The 21,312-nt window shown below is 44.2% G+C and overlaps 1 protein-coding gene across 1 annotated transcript in view; it reads right to left on the reverse strand.

Moving 5' to 3' along the window:
• LANCL2 (LanC like glutathione S-transferase 2) overlaps positions 1-8,744 on the reverse strand; it is a 58,198-nt gene extending 49,454 nt beyond the window's left edge. The window contains exon 1 of the mRNA XM_024115075.3: positions 8,526-8,744. Coding sequence (XP_023970843.1) covers positions 8,526-8,714 — 189 coding nt within the window. The 5' untranslated portion in view covers positions 8,715-8,744. The remainder of the gene's footprint in view (positions 1-8,525) is intronic.
• Between the last annotated feature and the right edge of the window lie 12,568 nt (positions 8,745-21,312).

Raw genomic sequence — 21,312 nt, forward strand, 5'->3', positions numbered from 1 at the left:
AAAACTAGGTTTCATTTTTGATTAAACAATTGTTGCACGGTATTAGCTAAAATCTAGGGAGGAGAAACATTTTCTGAAAAGGAAACTCAGTTTGTTATATTCAATTCTATTCAAGTAAAATTGGCTCAAACCTATTCTGGCCCTAGCAGACTCCTAGGTGGCCGCCCTACAGAATATAGGCCTCACCTGGGACACCCATGAAGTATATTACACAGTCTTATATTAGGTTAGAAGACTGTCTAGAGGACCTAGGTCATGACTCATATGACATTCTAGATACAGAAGAGAGTTTAAAGATAAAATGATGCGGGGCTTCCCTGGTGGCGCAGTGGTTGGGAGTCCGCCTGCCGATGCAGGGGACACGGGTTCGTGCCCCGGTCCCGGAGGATCCCACATGCCGCGGAGCGGCTGGGCCCGTGGGCCATGGCCGCTGGGCCTGCGCGTCCGGAGCCTGTGCTCGGCAACGGGAGAGGCCACAGCGGTGAGAGGCCCGCGTACCGCAAAAAAAAAAAAAAAAAAAAAAAGATAAAATGATGCTATTAAATAATATATAAAAATGATTCTAAAAAAAAGTTTTTTATTTCAGTACATTTATTCATTCAACATTCACTGAGTATCTATTCTGTCCTAGCTCAGTATCAAGTGTGGAGATAGTTTTTAAAATAATAATAATAATAATTCAAGCATAGGTAAGAAAAAATTCCTGTCTCAAAGAGTAGAGTCAAGTGGGGAAGAGAAACAAAAATGAATCACAGTCAGCCCTCACTAACCATGGATTAAACCTTCAGAGCTCCTGTTTGGGGGTTCAGGCATAAGCATGCGAATCTGAAGATCTATGTCATGATATACAACAATTTTCAATTTTGCTGAGGCCCCAGTAAAAAGAGCATGAGTTGACAGAACTGTGGGCAGAGAGTTTAGCTGACTTTCCAACATCCAATAATCCTTTTTCACCTTCCCCACCATCAGCAGGCATGTTAGTGTTCCCACTGCAGAGATGTGAGTGAGGAAAGTATGGTACGGAATTTAGAAATCTGAGAACATACCCACATGAATACTGCACGTTTGCCTATATTTTCCTCAGAAGGAAAAGGCACAAGAATAAGCATTTCTCTAAGAAGGAAAAAGTAAAGGATATGCAATATTTTTTTATATTCCACTAAGGATATAAACTTTTAAGCAAGTTTTCATTATCACATTGTATGGTATAGTGACAAAAAATAGGATACATAGTAATGCTAATAGCTATCATTAACTGCTATTAACTGAACTCTTAAACTACTTACCTATATATTAGTAACTGTGTGTAACAAGGTACTAATTGTATCAGTGTTAGGCACACTTTTGAGTGCTCTAAATGTATTAACTTAAACACCATAACAACCTAATGAGGAATGGGTTACTCTACAACTATATTATCAACTTTCAACCAATATATTATATTAAGAACTTCAATTACCTTTTCAACGTAACCCTTTACTACAAGCTGATAAGATAAATGCTATTATCCTATGTTAATGGGCATTGTTCTAAGTGTTTAAATGCATTAATTAAATAGTCATAACCTATTAGGAAGGTACTATCATTGCCCAAATTACTTGCCCAAAGGCTATGGCTAATACGTGGCAGAAAAGTAGGCGTCAAACCCAGGTCTATCCAAGTTCTCACCTGCTCTATACTCCACATGTTATTCCCAACCGATTGGAAATGCTGATTTGCCATATTTTTGTAGTCTCCCCTACATAATCTTCCCCTTAGGCTTTTATGTCAATATCTTTCCATATCAGGAATTGAAAACTGGCTGGAGGTTAAAATTAAAAGAAAATTCAACAAGCTGTACAGCAGTGCTCCTCCAATATAATGGGCATATGGACTGTCTGGCCTGGGAGTTTGGTTAAATGCAGGTTCTGGTTCTTTAGGCGTAGGGTGGAAGCCACATCTTCTAACAAGCATTCAGGAAAGGCTGATGTTTTGGGTCCACAAATCTCATTTTGAGGAGAAAGGCTGTAGAGTATATTCCCTCCCTCACCCCCATTTTAGCTCATCTGAATGAAAGAAAATTTATTGGGTCGGCCAAAAAGTTCGTTTGGGTTTTTCCGTAAGATGTTACAGAAAAACCCGAACGAACTTTTTGGCCGAGCCAATATATTTTCTGGGCAACTGAAGAGTGCTATTTCCTTATGCTTTCATGATATATTATGACATTTGACAAATTTTGAAGTGAAAAGCAAAAATATAGAAAATCAAGAGAAAAAGTATAAAATTAAGAATTTCCAACAGCTCAAGATAATGTCAAGTTATAGATTCCAAGTAAAAATTCTCTTTACCTTCACTTTTGTATGGAAAAAGTTTTCAAATCCTTAGGACCCATCCAGTCTTTTAGAACTGGCTCCAATCTACCTTTTCAGCCCCATTACCACCCAATGTTCTTCACGCTCCCTCCTCTGCAGTCAGATTCTACTCCTGCCTTTCCCTTCACGCAGCGCTCCCCCTTAGCCTGCCAAAGCCCCACTGTTAGATTCATCAGCAGAAGCCACTGGACTGAGGTGGCTCCAAAGCCCTGGCAGTGTAGTAAGCAAACCAAAACCTGAGCCTGTAGATGCCTCAAGGTTATGAAATCAAAACACCAAGGACAACCAACCACAAACAGCTAGGCTTTAAGCTATAGCCAATCAAGAATGTCCTTAGGGCTTCCCTGGTGGCGCAGTGGTTGAGAGTCCGCCTGCCGATGCAGGGGACGCGGGTTCGCGCCCCGGTCCGGGAGGATCCCACACGCCGCGGGGCGGCTGGGCCCGTGAGCCATGGCCGCTGCGCCTGCGCGTCCGGAGCCTGCGCTCCACAACGGGGGAAGCCACAGCTGTGAGAGGCCCGCGTACAGGGAAAAGAAAAAAAAAAAAAAAAAAAAAGAATGTCCTTGCTTTGCTTCCACACTTCTTCTTCAGAGCTGACCCTTAAAGAAGACAGGTTTGAACTGCTTGGGTCCACCAGCACGGGGATTTTTTTCAACAGTACCACACAATCCCTAGTTGGCTGAATCCACGGATAAGGAACCACAGATATGCACAGATACGTAAGAAATTCAGTACAGAGGAACGACCTATTCAGAATTAAGTTATGGGGACATTCGACTGTTGAGAGGGTCAGTGCCCCTAACCCCCTCACTGTTCCCCTGGCTCGTCGGAAAAATGCTCCTCACCACTTCCAGTTTGGCACGGCCTGATTCAAATCCATTTGTGCTCACTAAACTCTTCACATTTGTAAAATGCCTCAGTTTACCTTTTGACAGTTCCGCTGTCAGAAGAGGAAATCGAAGGAGACCCTTGACAGCCCCCAGGAGGTCCCCTCATTAAAATAGGCCATTTAATGAGACGACTTATTTTGCAAACAAATTAGCCTTACTTTGATTATCTTTAATAGAAATGAGGGTGATTGTAGAGAAAAAAAATTATGCTTCAGTAGAAAATTGTAACACAACCATGTGCATATCAGATTTTAGTCCTGTTCATTGTCTTTGAGGTTTGCTATATACCTGTAAACTGGACTGGATCCTGAATTCTTCTAGCTTCTTCAAATACCTGGCTATGACTCTCCAACCTGGATCCTGAATTCTTCTAGCTTCTTCAAATACCTGGCTATGACTCTCCAAACTATCAATAATATTTCCAGTTTCTCCCACCTTTCTGACCTGGAATCACTAAGAACAAAGATCGCCCTTGAACTTCCTTGAAGGGCCCATACCAGCTCCCCCTCAAACCCAGATGGAAGCCAAATTTCAGGACCCTGAACCTTAGATCCACATCCCTCAACTAAAAACGGCTCCTCCAGACTCTGGGAACTGCACACCAGGTGAAGACCTAAAGTGAAATTGACCAGGGAGGTTCCTCCCCAGAAGCAGATGGCATCTCCCAAGATCCCAGAACAAGATCTTCACCTGCAATATAAAAATCTTTATTCCTTTTGCCACTTCACTACTTGCTTTTTCTCTCTGCTAATGCACAAGAAGATAATGCTCCTTAGCTCTGGCAACTATCACTGAATCTACTGCCAAGGCCATAGCTGCACAACAAAAGTCGCTAGGCTTTCTTGCAAAGGTGGTTCTAGATAACAGAACTGCTTAGATCACTTACTGGCTAAACAAGGAGTGTGCACCAAAGCAAATACTTCCTGCTGTACCTGGATCGACCCCTCTGATATTTTAGCAAATGTAAGAAATTAGCAAATAAGCTGCTTGGCTAAAACAGGTTGATATCCCTTCAGGTATAGTCTTTGATCTATCTGACACCAACTGGCTTGGTTCATGGGGCCCTGGCTTAGGGTTATAGCCTCCAGTCTCTGTGTCACCCTCTTCAGAGTCGTCATCCGTCTCCCTGGTGGGCTATGCTCTCTCAACCATCTTACACGCATGTTCACAGCCCTCAGCAGTACATCAGGTGGTCTCAGTGCTCTTGGAGAAACAGAAACAAGTGAACAAAGAGATGAACAGCAAAAACAGTTCTTCCATGGACCTGACACCACAACCTGTGAGTTTCACAATGAGACAAGAGCAACTTAACTCTGATGGCGACCGAGGGTGGCGCTTATACACCATCTGAGATCAATCTCTCATGTATGAGAGCGTGACCAAAAGGGGTACTGTTAGATTAATTAAACAAGGAGACCATTAGGCTGAGGTGGCTCTATTGCCTTGGCAGCCTCTGTAAGCAAACCAGAACTAAGCCTGTAAATGCCTCAAGGTTACAAAAGCAAAACCTAAGCACAACCAATCACAAAGAGCCAACTGGGCTTCAAGCTATAGCAACTGGATTCCTGACCCTCGGAAACTATGTGAGACAATAAATTTTTATGAAATTATTAAGTTTGGGGATCATTTCTTACATAGCAATAGATGGATAATACAGTGGCTTCTTCCTTGAGTGCCCTCTTAGCCCTAGGAAGGGGGCTGCTCCTCGTATCGGCTATTGCTATTTCTTTAGGGTTCTCTTTACTTCTCATGAGGCAACCTCTCGCTACTCCAATCTCTTTATGGTCAGTAATAATTCTTTATATTAAACTTTCCCTCTCAAAGCACTGTGTGGTTTCTATCTGCTGAGCGTATCCCTGATGATACAGCAGATAAACCTGAGGCTGCTCACTGGCGAAGCGCTCTGAGAAACACCGGTGCACGTTCCCACGATGCAGCTCCTCAAGCTCACGGCCACAAGGAGATCAAGCAAAAAGAAGCGAAGAAGTGGCTATCAGAGAAGCAGCCAACAGTGTTGACTTTAGATACCTTCCATAATTTAAAAAACAAAAACAAAAACAAAAACAAGCTGCAATTACACTGGTTCACTGCTTCTCATAGTATCTGGACCGATGTCGTCAAAATGTTACAAAAGCCTACTTACAGAAACATAATTCAGTGAAGGAGACTTGATCTGGTTTTAGAATTTGAGGTGAATTTCACTGATTGATTACACCACAACATATACACAGCTAACCTAAACAGGATCAAATAAGTGACTTAAAGAATACTTACCAATAAAGTTACTGTGTTGGTAGATTTTACGTAATCTTTTCTCACTAGCAGCACACACCATCATGATAAAATTATTCCTCAATGCCTAATTTACAAGTTACACTCTGTATTAATTTCCTAGGGTGCCAAAACAAACTGAGTGCCTTAAAACAACAGAAGTTTATGGTCTCACAGTTCTCGAGGCCGTAAGTCCAAAATCAAGGGTTGGCAGGGCCATGTTCCCTCTGAGACTCTGGGCAGAATCCTTCCTTGCCTCTTCTAGTTTCTGGTGTTTGCTAGCAATCTCTGACATCCCTTGGCGTACAAATGCATCACTCTAATCTCTGCCTCCATCATTCCATGGCCATTTTCTCTCTCCCTGTGTGTCTCTGTCTCTCTTCTAAGGACACTAGTTTATACTGGATTAAGAGCCTACCTTACTCCAGCATGACCTTACTTTAACTACTTCTAACATAACCTTATTCCCAAGTGTCACATTCTGACATTCCACAGGTTAGGACTTCATCTTTTGGGGAGACACAATTCAACTCATAACACCCTCATTTTCATGAAACTTCGTGTCTATCAAAACAAATACATAGTTTGACAACTTCTATTTTAATTACATTCTTAATATTCTAAGAATTAAAGATGTAATAATCTGTTAATCACAATCTATCACTACAGAAGGCAGGGGAACTTAATTCATGTTCATTTTATTTTACGACTTCCCTAAATCTAAGCATTCTTTCTCTTACCTTAAGTGGGATCTGGCTGCTTGCTGCTCTAAAACCAATAATCTAGAGGCAAGGCTGGTGGAAATGAAAGTTTGCTTTATTTTGGAGGCTGGCAAACCAAGGGAGGGGGTACTCGTGTCCAAAGGCTGACAACCCCCCACTGTACCAGTGGGTAAGAGCTTTTAAAGGCGAGTTTCTGGGGTGTGTAAGTGGAAGCAGGGGGCTACGTGTAGAAACAGCACAGTCAGCTCTGACAGTCATCTTGAAATTGGTCATGTGGTGGTCTGATCAACATCACCTTGATTGTTTTAAGTACACTTAGTTTTCAGTTCCAGGGTCAGTTTGCTCCCATTTCTTTAAGGCCAGTTCTCAGAATTGTGGCAGCTGATGTCATGGGCTACAGTCTGGTCATCATGTAGTTCACTTCTTCCACCTGGTGGGGCTTTCAGTCTCTACAAAACAGCTCAAAGGACATGGCCCAGAATACTATCTACCGCCCTTGAGGAGGAACTAAAGGTCCTTCACGTTGCTTCATGACTAAACTATTATTATTTTGTCCTGTTTGATTGCTTTCCCTCGCTTCTGCATTTTCTCACTTCTCTAATTCAACTTACTCTTCGGCTGCAGTTTTTCTACAGACGAAAGGTGGGCTGAGGACATGGGCAGGGGGCGGCGGTGCGGACCACAGGGTCCTGCTCCATTTCATGTCCACCTTTCAAAATCAGAAATCCCTCTCTCCCTTTAATGTGCTCTCATTTTCATGTTCAAGAACATGAAAAAACTCTTCCCCTTTCCTTTAGCATATAACAACGACCATTGGCAGGGTCCCCCCACCCTGACTTATTTTAATTGTTTAATTGCATGGAGATATCACAAGCCCCATTAGTTATTTGTGGTTTAATTTTCTTTTACATAAGCCCGTTTGGTATGTAGTTGACGTCAACATTATGTTTACTGGATATAAAAGGTTAAAAAGAAAAACATGTAATTTCAGAACCAGTGTTTATCACCTTCTCTGAGGTAGAAAATGAAACTCAACTGTTCTCACCTATTTACTGTTCTCAGGGAGACTCAAATAGTGGTTCCTTTCACTTCTCTTTAAACTGCAGTAGCCTCCTTACTCTAAGGATAATATTCAGACAGCAACCGATAATATGTATGAATGACAGATTTTTCAAATGTTTGCCAGAGACTTATTTTTACTGCAAAGGATTTAAACACCAAGTCACAAACAAAACAGAAATGTATGTGAAAACAAAAGAAATCCGGAGAAAGATCAGTGCTGACGTATGAATTCTAAACCACAAGCACTGACTTTTCCTGGGGAAGAAAGAGGATGCATTTATTGGGGGGCTTACCAGGTACCACGTAAGACAGTTTGACAGACCATTTGATATACTTTAATTCAATCACTAACATCCCTGTGAGTTAGGAATTGTTCTCCAAATTTGAATTACATACAAGAGGAGCGAGTTTAGAAAAGTCACTTGCCTAAGATTCCCTGTTCAGACCAAAAATAGCTCTTTCAAAATTGCCTTCATTGGGGCGAACCTTTTCAAACACAAAATACATGGGGAGCCAGGGAGGTAAAGTGGGAGTTGGAACAGAGATCACTGGAAACACAGGAACCTAACCGGTGAACGCGCGGTTTTACCAAAACGAGAACAGCTGTGCCCATATTCACGTATTCCTTCCTGTCCACCTTCGCCCTACCGAGTTAGCTTGTTCACACGTATCCCACTTCCGACTCCTGGGCGCACATACCAGACCCATCACAGTGACACTACTGTGTAGAAACAAGGCCTTTTGGTTGCTGTTCCCAAGTCCTACATTCCAAGGGCAGGGGACCGGAGGCCAGGGCTGACGATAACCTCGGCCCCAGGGAAAGTGCCAACAGGCGGTCAGCGGGTACGCTTTACAGCTCTGGGGGCGGGCCCTCGATGGTAAACAAATCTGCACCTCAACAGACGCCGGAGACCTGGCCCGCACTTCCGAGAGCCCCGAAAGAGCGTATTTCAAAGGCACGAGGGGCCAGGAGGCGCCTACCAGAAGGAAAGCGGCGAACAGCACAGAGCTCCACAGCCTTCCAGGGCAACATCGCCCGGGAAGGACCGCAGCCCGGCGCCCGCGCGCTGGGAGCTCGCCAGCCCCGGGCCGCCCAGCGGCGGAACCCAGGGCCTTGACCCGGGAGCAGCGCGCGGCGCGGGGGCGGCGGGTGGACGCTACCACCGCCGGCGCTCCCCCTCCCCCAACGCCTGGCGCGGCCCGAGTCCGGCCGCCGGTCGCCGACTCACCTTCCCATCGCTGTGGAAGGGGAGGCCGAGCTCGTCGGGAGTGAGCTGGGGGCGAGCACATGGCGGCTCCTCGGCCGGCACGGCGGCGGCGGCCTCGTAGTCCGGGAAGGGGTTGGGGAACGCCCGCTCTTCCATATCCGCGTCCCCGCCCAACTGCAACTTAAGCCTCCGGGACATGGTCTCGCCCATGTCGGCCGCGCGCCCTGGCCTCCGCGGGGCCGCGCGGTACGGCGAGCGAGCGGGGACAAGCCTCCTCCGAGGCGCTCGGGCCCGGCCGCGGGCGGGTCTCAGGCAAGCCCTAAGGAAGGCGCCGGGCGGCCCGCCCCGGCCCGGCTCTAGACGGGCCCTCGGGGAGGCTGCGGCGGTTCGCAGTCACCGGGGCGCCGCGATAGCGGGGTCCCCTCCGAGGAGTACGCTCCGGCCGGCGGCGCCGCAAGGACAGCGTCTCCGGGGAGGGCGCTGTCCCTCCCAATCATCCCGCCGTCGGGGGGGAGGGGGGTCTGGAGGAGGAGCCACCGCCTTTTTTTTTTTTCCTTTTAGGTTTTAAGTCCCTTTGTTTTGAATAAACAGGTATCTTTGGTAGCAGCATGTAATGTGAAAGCATCCTTAATCACCTAAATAGTTCATTGACCCCCCCCCCAGGCTCGTCCAATATTAGTTTAATTGCCCGGGAGCATAACATGTATAATAATAAAAGGACACAAGGAAGTACGTCTGCATTTATGTAATCACAACATAGTTAGTTAAAAGCCTTGATTGGTTCTCTTTGTTCTTGTTGTTTCTTTAATTATTTGAAACTAAATAGATGTAATGATTTCTCCTCCTCGAGGGAAATATATTATTCCCTTTTTCTTTTTCCATTTAAACATTGAATTCCAGATGGTACTAGGTGATGACAAAAGATAGTTTTTCTACCCTCGGGATTCCAAGTTAGTGGGTGATAAAAGTAAGCATAGCTTAGCATGATGTGGATACTTTTCTGAAACCAAGCAAGGTATACATTAATATATCAAAAAGTGACATGATAGAGGAAGACAGTACCAAGCACTGGAAAGGCTCCATCCTCCTGCCTCTGTGGCCTGGCTTCCCACTCCTGTCTGTCCCGTTGTCTCCCCCAACTGTACAAGGATGCACACAGCGCCTATAGGATGCACACAGCCCCTACCTATAGGATGACCATGGGAAATTCCACTGTTGGAAAAAACCATTATGAAGGGGTTACTCAGCAAAAATACATATCCTTAGAGTTCAAGGAAACAGAACTGATACAACGGGATGCCTTGAGGGGCCCGCTCCACTCTTCTACTTCATTCGTTTGTCCCGGGGTCCATCTTTCTCCCACCCTCAGACAAGGACATTTTCTAACTGCTCCTGAATTCTGATACTTTTACCATATAGGAAATTCAGTCCTCTTGTTAGGTAGTTAGACATTAGCAGCAAGGAGGTGACAGTGGCGAGAAAGACGAGGAGAAATCGAGTCACACACCCAGCCATCTGGGGACTCTCCCCTGACCCGCCCCCCCCCAGAACGGGCGAAACTATGGTCGTGTGGTGAGCAACTTATCCTGATAAAGAGAGGCACAGTGATACGAGGGGGACTTCCCTGGGCTGCGCCTGACCAGACCACACAGGCATATAACCGATAGCGAACCCGAACTCATTATACCATAATTATAATAAAATCTACATGTGTTTTTGCCCCCCTCCCCCCCAGGGGGCGTTTCTTAGCGATTCAAGGGTGAGAGCATGCGCAGCAGTAAACTTGTTCCATAGGTCGGGACTGTCAATCAAATAATGATCCCCTGTCACTCACCCCCGCCTCCCTGCAAAATGCTCCTTAAAAGCGCCTGTACAGGAATGCTGATTTCAAGTCGGTTGAAGCTCTACTTTGTTACAACGCAAGTCCACACGGCGACACCCTAACCACTGCGGCGGACCTGTCCCAGGAGCCCTCTCTCTCCCACCTCAGGGACTTTACTACACAAAATAACCCACAGCAGACGTTTCCCAAAGCCTGCGTTATTTAGACCCTAACACCACAGGTAGGTGCAGCAGAAACATCCACTGCTGGCTTTGTTATGTTAAGCCTGGTGACCTTTGATCTCTCTCTCCCCCTGTTGACTGAAAAAAAAAAGCACAACCTAAAAGTTGAGAATTATGTTTTATTCGGTGGCCTTACTGAGGACTATAGCCTGGGATGGCAGCCTCTCAGATAGCTCTGAGGAACTGTTCCAAAGAGGTAAGCGAGGAGCTAGCATATATAGGAGTTTGCTAAAAAAAAACAAAACAAACTTTGTTGTTGAATATGAAAAGATTACTGCTAAACACACACACACACACACACACACACACACACACACACCCCCAGACATCGCAAATTAATGATTTTAGGCTCACTGACATTATTCCTTTGGTCTGTCTAGGGCCAGCATCCTGTTTTTCTCCATCCCGAATCCCCTCGGGGTGCACCATTGGGAGCAGCCGCACTGGCTGAGGGCTTGATGGTCAGAACGTTCCCCGTTTAGTGGAATGGCAGGGCAACATTGTGTCCACAAACTGGTGTGAGGTAAAGACAGTTTTTCTCATTCTTCTTAAAATCTTGGGCATAACCATGGACAACTCTTGGCAAGTACACAAACTTTTCCTAAGGACAACCGGTATGTTCGAAGACCGAAATATCTAAACCCAGTTTAAGGAATTGGCAAATTTTCCTAAACGCTGTCCGATCTACAGGTTCCTGCCCTCAGTGGAGGTTTCACTTACTGATTACATTATTTTTCAAGAAGTGACTGTCTCCTTTCTTCACCTTCTTGTCTCCAAGAGGCTTCTTAACGCAAGAGGTATGGGGATCCGTTCTGGACCATCCTCCTCTGGTGTACACTCTTTAGTAGTACAAAGACTCGGCCTGGGGCTTCCCTGATGGCGCAGTGGTTGAGAGTCCGCCTGCCGAGGCAGGGGGTGCCCTGGTCCGGGAACATCCCACGTGCCACGGAGCAGCTAGGCCCGTGAGACCTGGCCGCTGCGCCTGCGCGTCCGGCACCTGTGCTCCGCAACGGGAGAGGCCACAACAGTGAGAGGCCCGCGTACCGCAAAAAAAAAAAAAGACTCGGCCAGTGTCTTGAATTACAACATTTTAATAATTTTAGGCCAGACCAAATTCTTAGACATGGAGGGCATCCTCCCCAGCCCTTCTATGTAAGTGAGATGGACAGTACAAGGGTTAGCTAAACGCCCATCCGAAACAAATCCCAGGAGTGGTAAGGACAATTTGCAAGTGACCTGTCCTTTCTTTCAAAGGAATCTAACTGGGAGAGGGCGCCTCTGTGTTCCCTGGCTGAAACCTAGGGCACCACTCAAGGTTGTGGACTCTGAAAGGGCCCAGGGAGTGAGACTTCTCCCTGTCACAGCAGGTTTTCCTGAGGGAGTGCAGAGGGCTGCACGGCTGAGAAACTTCCAGATGGCATGCATGTTGGCAGGGGTTCGGAGGAAGGAACATTTGTTGATGACACATGAAGGCCTGAGGCTTTGTTTGTTTTTGATTTATTAAGTGTTTTTCTTTTTATTATATTTATTCTTCACGTTTGTCATCTGACAGCCTTTAGATTTGCCCGTGTTCCTCAGCTACCAGGGAGTCCTCTGGTCCCATTGCCAGAGCTGCCCAGGCTTTCATTAAGAAGGCCTTTCCTTTGGCTGGTACAAGGGGAAGTCCCAGCAGGCAGACCAGCAAACTCCCTTTGTCTTTCACTGCAGTCCCCTCTGAGATTTCCCTACACTTTGTCCATCCGTCGGGGTCCAAGTTGTTAGCTAGCTGGGGAAAGAAACAAGCCAGGGGTATAAGGGAGGGGTTTGCTTTACCCCCTTTCTCTGTTAATGCATAAGAGGGTTCCTTCCAGCTGCAATCCATATACAGGACCTATGTATGCTCTACAGCCCTGCTTTAAGACAAATTTGATCCCTTAAGCTGGCAGTTCTCAAAGTGTGATCAGAGACCCTTTAGGGTGGCTATGAAGCCAACACTAGTTTTTGGTTTTTTGATTTTGAGAATAATTTAATATGTTAACTTTAACATAAACTATTATATCTTAATGTCATTATTTTAAATGTGAAGAAACAGATCCTGACAAGACCAAAATAACACACAGGCCATAAGGTGGGTTTCTCCCTTTTCCTTTTTTTAAAATTTAAACCAATGTTCACCAGGCCAGTTCAACAAGTAAGGCAAATAATGTGTATATGAACGCTGCAGTTCGCAATATACCACATCTAGAACCTAGGGAGGTGCATTAGACAGAAGGGGTAGTCATTCTAATTAAACAATCAAGTAACATCATGACAAATGGATTTGCAGCATCAAAACTGTTCATTTAGATTTCTTATCTCTTAGTGATCAGATGTCCCACGTCTTCTGCAGTCTTTTTGATACCCACCAAGGTTCGTGTCCTTCCCCAAACAATAGAAATTGACTAGAGGCCGGTCAAGGCTTTCTTGGGGCCGCTGCTGCAGCAGGAGGGAGAACAAGTATCAGGTTTCCCTGCTTGCTTCCTGGGGGGTTGGGGAGTGGGGGACTCTGCGGTGCAAGCTGTTTCCTTATATGGGGTGAGGGCAGGGGCCACTGCTCTCCTGGGGATGCTTCAGCGGCTCTCACCAGAGGTGGGCATGGCGATCTTTGAAAATCTTTGAGTCAAAATGGGCAATTTCATGCTCTCTTTCTACATCAGATCAAAATCTATCATAACTGCCCAAAATATCTAATTTGATTTCTAGATCTCTGCAGGAATCTGTGGGACGATTTAAGTTGTTCTAGACTAACAGAAGATAAGAAGGCAAGGATGAACCCAGCAGTTGGTTAGATCACAGAAAAGGCTAAGAAGGAGCAGACAGCACTGAAGTGGCAACAGGCTCTCAGCACGAGCTCATCTGGAGTGCCCCAAAATATGAGACAGAAAGGTTGACTCAGCTCAGCCGTCTCTGAGAAGGTCTGGGGACACGCAGTCAGCCCCGGCACAGTCTATTTGCAAGGAATATGTCTTCCTTTACCCTCTGAGAGCCAGGTGCAACCATTGGGCCCAGGAACAAAGCCTCAGTTGCAGACAGGGTGGGATTCTGAGAACAATGCGGGGCAGGGGCTCATCCACAGCTCAACCCGGATTGGTCCTCAGAAAAGAGAATGTCATCATTTCCCACCCTCCCACAGGAAATGATGAATTATTACATAAGGAGGTTATTTGTACATTTAAATGAGCAATACTGAGGAATGAACTTCTAATTTGGCAATACAACATGGTTTTATATTATGTCAGTTCTCCCGAATTTTACATTTCCTGTAAATACAAACTGTACGTCTGTTCCAAAATTTATCGCCTAGATGTTACATCGTAGGTGTTCAAGTAAAAAATGAAATGAAGGGATACGTAAATAATTTAACTGAAACTGAAAACAGGTAAACCATAAGTAATTTAGACTGCGTTTGAGACGTGGTTCTTACTAACTGCACCTTGCATATGATAGTTTACTAAACATGCAGTTATTTGACTTTTTAAAAATAAGAATTAGACATACATCTATATCACGATCTATAGAATTCTCTACTGACAGAATTGATTTCAGATTTGTCTTATGCTGTAATGATTAAATTTTTCTTCCTGGCACTCAAGTACAAGGATAACCTCTATTCCCACAAGAGTTTTCGAATCAAATCTATCTATATATCTTTGAATTGCTCTCTGAGCAAAACTGGGAGGTTCCATGCCTCTGCATTTTGATCAATAACAGTGCTTTACAGAACACTGGAAGGAAGAATGGGCTTCATGGATAACTGCACTTCCCCTTCCTTCCTCCAGACCAGGCACAGCCCATGGGGGTGGCAAAGGCAGCGTGGTGCCCTGCGAAGCAGACGCAGTGCCGGAGGAGCAGACTCCCCCTAGAACATAGGAGGCGCGCTATAAAGAGTCCCATAAATATTTGGCAGCGGGGTGTGGTTTGCAGGTAATGAGCCAGTGAACTGTGACCTCCAACTGTTCATGAGAAGTTCTTCATAAGCTATAGGGGAACCTGGCCGACCTGGTGCACAGAGCAGTTGCAGAGATAAGTTCTTCCCAGGAAAAAATATAGGATTTTTCAGTAACGAGTTCTCCAAGATACCTTTTCTACTCAGATGGCTGCTCTGCCTCCATCTAGCTAATTATTTCCTTAGCTCTTTTCCATGCAGAGAAATAGGCCTCTCCTAATGCAAACTGGACTTCATTTGGGACAGCCCTCCCGTTCATAAGGAAAGAGCTGGCTTACTGGCTAGCTACCCGATCTCCTTCGCAGATAATGGCATGGAAAGCTCCCCCTCCTACTCTACATATTGTGCTATATAAACTGTCCAGAAAAGGCTAATCCATAAAGACAGAAAATAGATGAGTGGTTTCCCGGGGCTGAGGGGAGAGGGGACTAGGAAGTGGCGGTTAGGAGATATGGAGTTTTTTTTTTGCGGTGATAAAAACGCTCTAAAACTGATTGTGGTGATACAATCAATTGCACAGCTCTGTGATATACTAAAAACCATCGAATCATACACTTTGAATGAGTGAATTATATGCTGTATGAATTATACCTCAATAAAGCTGTTACACACAAAAAACAGTTGAGGGACTGATAGCCAATACCCAGGCAGAAGAGTGCCATGATCCAACCCTCCACCAACACAGGTGGGTGGCAGGACTGTGCTAGCCTGCACCATGTGAGGTGGAGAAACTCAAGACACCTAATAGGCTCTATGTTGGGACGCAGATTTATTGTTGATTATTGGCCAAAAAAAGGCTTTGGGAGTGACATTACATGGCACCACTCAAAGTGCTCTGCTATGGTCCCCATGAGACTGAGTATGGTGACCAGAGGAAGAAAGAGAAGGATAAAGAGAAAAAGAGAGAGATAGCATAATACACCCCAGGCCCTTCCTTGGAATTTTCCAAGTTCCGTTCCTCTGCCCAGGATTCTTGAAGACTGGCTGTGCGTTCCGGGTGGGGTGCCCCAGGCCCTGGCAGGACATACAAGGGTCCGTTCCCATTTCTTTTCTTCAGAGCACTCGCTCCCTTCAGGGTACAAACCAGATGCCCCAGAAGCTCTGGGACTTGTGCCTCTGGAGATTCCCTAGGGTCCCCCTGGCTGGACCCAGATTCTAGGAGAGTGGTCTGGAGAATGATTAGGCCTCAGAATGGGGCTGATACACTGACTTGGGGTGATTCAAATTGTTTGTGTGAATAATGGCCCTGCAAAACATTATTTGCCTTGGGCCCTATACACCCTCCTGTATGTATTTGTCAGTGAAAACTCAATTAATCATCAAGCTAAGAAAAATTGAGAATTTTGAAATTGAGGATTATAACCTGGGAACTGTTCCCGCTTGTTAGAAGTTGAAGGCACAGTCAAACACATTTTCGAGACAAAGGATGGTACATAAAAATGACATACTGATATTTTACATAAAATCCACCAGACACACTAGCCCAGGTAATCATGTTCAAAGTGAGCAGCAAGTCACCATGACCCCCCATAGACCTGGGAAAGAACACTCACCTTTTAAGACGTTCCATTGCTAGCGTCAGAAGAAAAGAAACAAACTGATCTTCACCGTGGAGCAGGCGGAAGTCTGGTTAAGGTATAACGCAGATACGCACTGCACCTTAAAGGGGGAGGGAGGAGGTCCAAACAGAGAGAATTTTATGCTTACATTTTCTTGTCTTGCCTTAAAAGGTAAATTTTATTTCATCCCCTGCCGCAACTTCAGAAATAACGTTAGTAGAGAAGAAGGAATACCATGTTCACCCCTGTGACCGTGTCACGCAGTCAACTGCATGGTCAACTCTTCTTCAAAAGGGGGTCGAGAATACACAAGAGTACAACGTGGGGAATACAGCCAATATTTTTAAATAACATAAATGGAGTACAACCTTTAAAAATTGTGAACCACTATATTGTACACCTGCAACTTATAAAATATTGCACATCAACTAGACTTCAATAAAAAAAGAAAGAAAGGAAAATATGAGAAACACAAAGAATACACAAGGATATACCATTTCTCTTCCAGAAATGGTGATGGGAAGACTGCGTATCTCTAAGCAAAAGAATGAAATTGGACCCTTATAAACCTGTTGACTGAAAAAAATGCACAAAGCTAAAAGTTGAGAATTATGTTTTAGTTGGTGGACAAAACTGAGGATTTAAGCTCGGGACACAGCCTCTCAGGTCGCTCTGAGGGACTGCTCCGAAGAGGTAAGGGGGAACCTGGGATACAGAGGAGTTTTTGCAACAAAGACCAGGTAGTCAGGACATCCAAAGACTACTGTTAATGAAAGAAAACCAGACATCTCAAGTTAAGGAATTTAGTGCTTTTCTATGTGTGGGAAGATGCAGGAGTCTGGGCTCACTGCAATCATTCCTTTGATATGCACCTCAGCTATCTGGGGCCAGTGTCCTGTGCTTTTCTCATCCTGAGTCTCTTCAGGGTGCAAGTCAGGGGGTGGCTGCAGTGGCTGATGGTTGATGGTGGGCATCCTGTTTCTACCCTGAGTTCCCTTAGGGCTCACCACAGGGCGGGCTATAATGTGATGGCTTGATTTGATCCTTTGTTTACTGATGTGGGAGGGCACTTTTTTTTTCATGGATATACCATACACAAAAATCAACAACAAATGCATTTAAGACTTAAACATAAGACCCCCAAAACTGTAAAACTCCTCAGAGAAAACATAGGGAAAAAGCTTCATGACCTTGATCTTGACAGTGATTTCACAAGTATGACACCAAAAGCACATACAACAAAAACAAAAAACAAGCAGGGCTACATTGAACTAAAAAGCTTCTGCACAGCAAAGGAAACAATCACTATTGGCTTCTGAGTGGCAAGCAGCTGAACCTGAGTTCAGTAACGAGGTGATCATGTGGCAGAACACGGCACTGCCCAGCTTTGGGTGGCACCACTCACTGTACTGTGCCTGAGACATCCCTAGGAGCACCGCTTAGAATACACATAGTTCTGTAGAGCTGTGCTGTGCTGGGCCAATGTCTAGGAGCCCAGGGACACCGTCAGGGAAAAGGAGGATGTGAAGCGCTAGAGAATCCCAAAGAAACTATGAGTCGAAGTCTTGGAACTAAATGATATCTTTTCTGCTAACCCTGAAATTACTAGTCATGCCTTTATGTGTCTGCCTGTGGTGCTGCTGAGAAAGTCTGGACTAGACACTGTACCCAAGTCACTGGCTTCTTTCTACTCTCACGCATCCCTGCTTTGTCTCTGAATCTCTTACTTTGTCTGACCCTTCCAGACCCCTCCTTCTCCATTGCTCTCAATACTCAGCTCCAGGAATCAGCATGGATCTGTGTAGGTCTCGGTCCAGAGAGAGTGGCACCTTGACCACAGGGTGCTCGTGAAGACTTGCCCAGGGAAGAAGAGAGCGTTCTTTATTGCTGATTATATTGAGGAACTCTCCTGCTGAGAAGAACTTGGGTTAGAAGGGAGAGCATCTTTACAAAAAAATGACATAATTATAGTTTCTTTACTGACATGGGTATGTTAAAGATTCTTATTTAGCTAAGAGACCTTTGGATATAACGAGACTTAACAATTACATTTACGTTTGGCTGTGTTGGGTCTTCCTTGCTACGCGCGGGCTTTCTCTAGTTGCAGCGAGCAGGGGCACGGGCTTCTCATTGCGGTGGTTTCTCTTTGTTGCGGAGCACAGGCTCTAGGTGCGCGGGCTTCAGTAGTTGTGGCTCGCGGGCTCTAGAGTGCAGGCTCAGCAGTTGTGGCGCACAGGCTTAGTTGCTCCGCAGCATGTGGGATATTCCCGGACTAGGGCTTGAACCTGTGTCCCCTGCGTTGGCAGGTGGATTCTTAACCACTGTGCCACCAGGGAGGTCCCACATTTACTTTTCTTTATATTCCTTTCTAGGGTTAGAGTAACATCTTGACCGAAATTTAAATATAGGGCTATAAAATAGAACAATAAAATATTTTCTATTGGAAAGAAAGAAAGAAATAAGAAAGGGAAAGAGAACGAAAGAAGAAAGGAAGAAAGGAGAAGGAAGGAGGGAGCCAGGGGAAAGAGCAAGAAGGAAAAAAGACAAAAGAAGGGTGGAGGGTGGAGTGAGGGGGAGGAAATACTTTGTGTGGCTTCTCAAATCAAAGCTCCTTCTGGGGGAAGCCAGTTGGGGTCCCATAAGCAAAATGCTTGATGTGTTCTCTTTTCAAATGATCATTAGTATAATATTCCTATAAGTGACTACATTTTAGACTGTTAATTAGATAGATAGATATAGATCCTGACTTTTACCCATAAACATTTTATCATGAGCATTTCTTCAAACTATGCTATAGTCTGCCAAAATGTGATCTTAGTGGCTGTGTAATATTCCACCCAAAGGAAACACCCTAACTTCTTCAGGAGACCCCTATTTTTGGACTCTGAGTTATATCCAAGTTCTCCATATTATTAATAACACTTGGAAAATATTCTTATTTGTAACTCTGCATGTCTGATTGTTCCACTATAACTATTCCTAGAAGTATAATCAGTGGATCAAATGATGTGAAATTTTAAAGCTTCTTGAATCCTTTTTCCAAAAGATTTTCTTTGGGAAATAATTTTGGTTTTGCTCAAACACAGAGAAAAGGGGAGAAAAACACCCAGTGTTATACATCATGGTGTATTACTGTATTATTTTTCCCTGGAAAATGTTTAAAGTTGTTATTAGAAAATGCTCACTTAATCATAAAAATAAAAATCAGTGCAAACATTACATTCAACAGCACAATTCTCATAAAATGGCTTTAGTTTAGAGTGCCTCTGCCCCTTTAAACCCCCTTCTAGGCCCTGTTCTCCTCTGTCTCCAGGTGAAGTCTCCAGCAGGTTGTGACTTTTCTGTTAACTCACATGTAATCGAGAACCTCTAAGGTCACTGTGCAAAACACAGCCTCAGGTGTATCCACTTTCAGTAAAAACAAGCTATATGCCCACATCTACCCATTTGCTTGAAAACAACAAAAACTGCTGTATAAACTTGTGTCTACAGGACTTAGAGGCTTCTTTGAGATGACAGGACAGTTAGGCATCCTCAGGCTGGTGTTGTATGAAGACAGGAGCTGGAAAGGCAAGTAGCACTGCACCCAGTCCATGGGCAAGGGCCCTTGCAGACCCGGAGAACACGACCTCCATTTTCACAGCGAAAGGGACATGAGCAGAGCCACACACCAAACAACCTCAGTCACGTCATGGAAAAGATAGAGAAAAATGAGCCCAGAGCCTGACCAGGTGTCAGATTCTTTCCCACAAAGCTGGACTTCCAGTCCTCCACTCTTAGTGTAAAGCGACCAGGAAGTAAACTGACATAGAAGATACATATATATATATGTATATTCTATATTTATTCTCTCTCTCTCTCTCTCCATATATATATGTACGTATGTATGTATGTATGTATATATATCTCCAAAAACAAGGCTAAAGAGATTTCAAAGAATTGGAATAAAACAGATTTCATTACCCGACCACAATGAAAATAATAAAAAAATCAATAATGGAAAGATAGCCTCCAAATCTCATAGGTCTAGATTCATAATGAAAGTTAGAAAATAGTTTGAATTGAATGGTGATGAAAATACCACATATAAAAACTTGTGAAGTGTAGCTAAAGCAATATTAGGAGGAAAATTATACACATTTAAAACAAGGAAAAGCTCAAACTTAATGAGTTAGGCATTCAAGGGGGCAGGTAAACAACTGAATAAAATCACTGTGGTGTGAATTAAATGTAAAACAATTCTAGTTTTCATCAGAGGAAATTATATGATCTATCCGGAGACCATTGCTCTAGGTCTTGAATTTCTCAGTCAAATTAATGGGTAGTTTCCTTATGAGAATTTGAAATGGGGTGACTTAGTCCATAACTGATTCCTGTTCACAGAAGCAAAGACCCAGGAAATTTCAAGAAAACCTGAAATTAACTTTATTCCTAAAAATTTTCCTCAAAAAATGATTAAAGAGTGTAACATTTTCAAAGTGAAATAAGTAGTTATGCCAAAAGCCTCCTCCACTTTGTATAAAATATTGGTGAACAATTGGCCTACATTCTGGATGAATGACTGAATGCAAAATGATTGTCTGTCTTCAGAATGGCCAGGACAGCAAAAGATCAGAAAGACAAATTAAGGAAACAATCCCATTTACCATCATATCGAAAAGAATAAATACCTAAGAATAAACCTATCTAAGGAGGCAAAAGACCTATACTCAGAAAATTATAAGATACTGATGAAAGAAATCAAAGATGACGCAAACAGATGGAGAGATATACCATGTTCTTGGATCAGAAGAATCAATATTGTCAAAATGGCTATACAACCCAAAGTAATCTACAGATTCAGTGCAATCCCTATCAAATTACCAATAGCATTTTTCACAGAATTAGAACAAAACATTTTACAATTTGTATGGAGACACAAAAGACCCCCAATAGCCAAAGCAACCTTGAGAAAGAAAAACGGAGCTGGAGGAATCAGGCTCCCTGACTTCAGACTATACTACAAAGCTAGTCCTCAAACCAGTATGGTACTGGCACAAAAACAGAAATGTAGATCAATGGAACAGGATAGAAAGTCCAGAGATAAACCCACATACCTATGGTCACCTAATCTATGACAAAGGAGGCAAGGATATACAATGGAGAAAAGACAGTCTCTTCAATAAGTGGTGCTGGGAAAACTGGACAGCTACATGTAAAAGTATGAAATTAGAACACTCCC

The sequence above is a fragment of the Physeter macrocephalus genome, chromosome 5, assembly GCF_002837175.3.
Source record: "Physeter macrocephalus isolate SW-GA chromosome 5, ASM283717v5, whole genome shotgun sequence".
Taxonomy (NCBI): Eukaryota; Metazoa; Chordata; class Mammalia; order Artiodactyla; family Physeteridae; genus Physeter; species Physeter macrocephalus.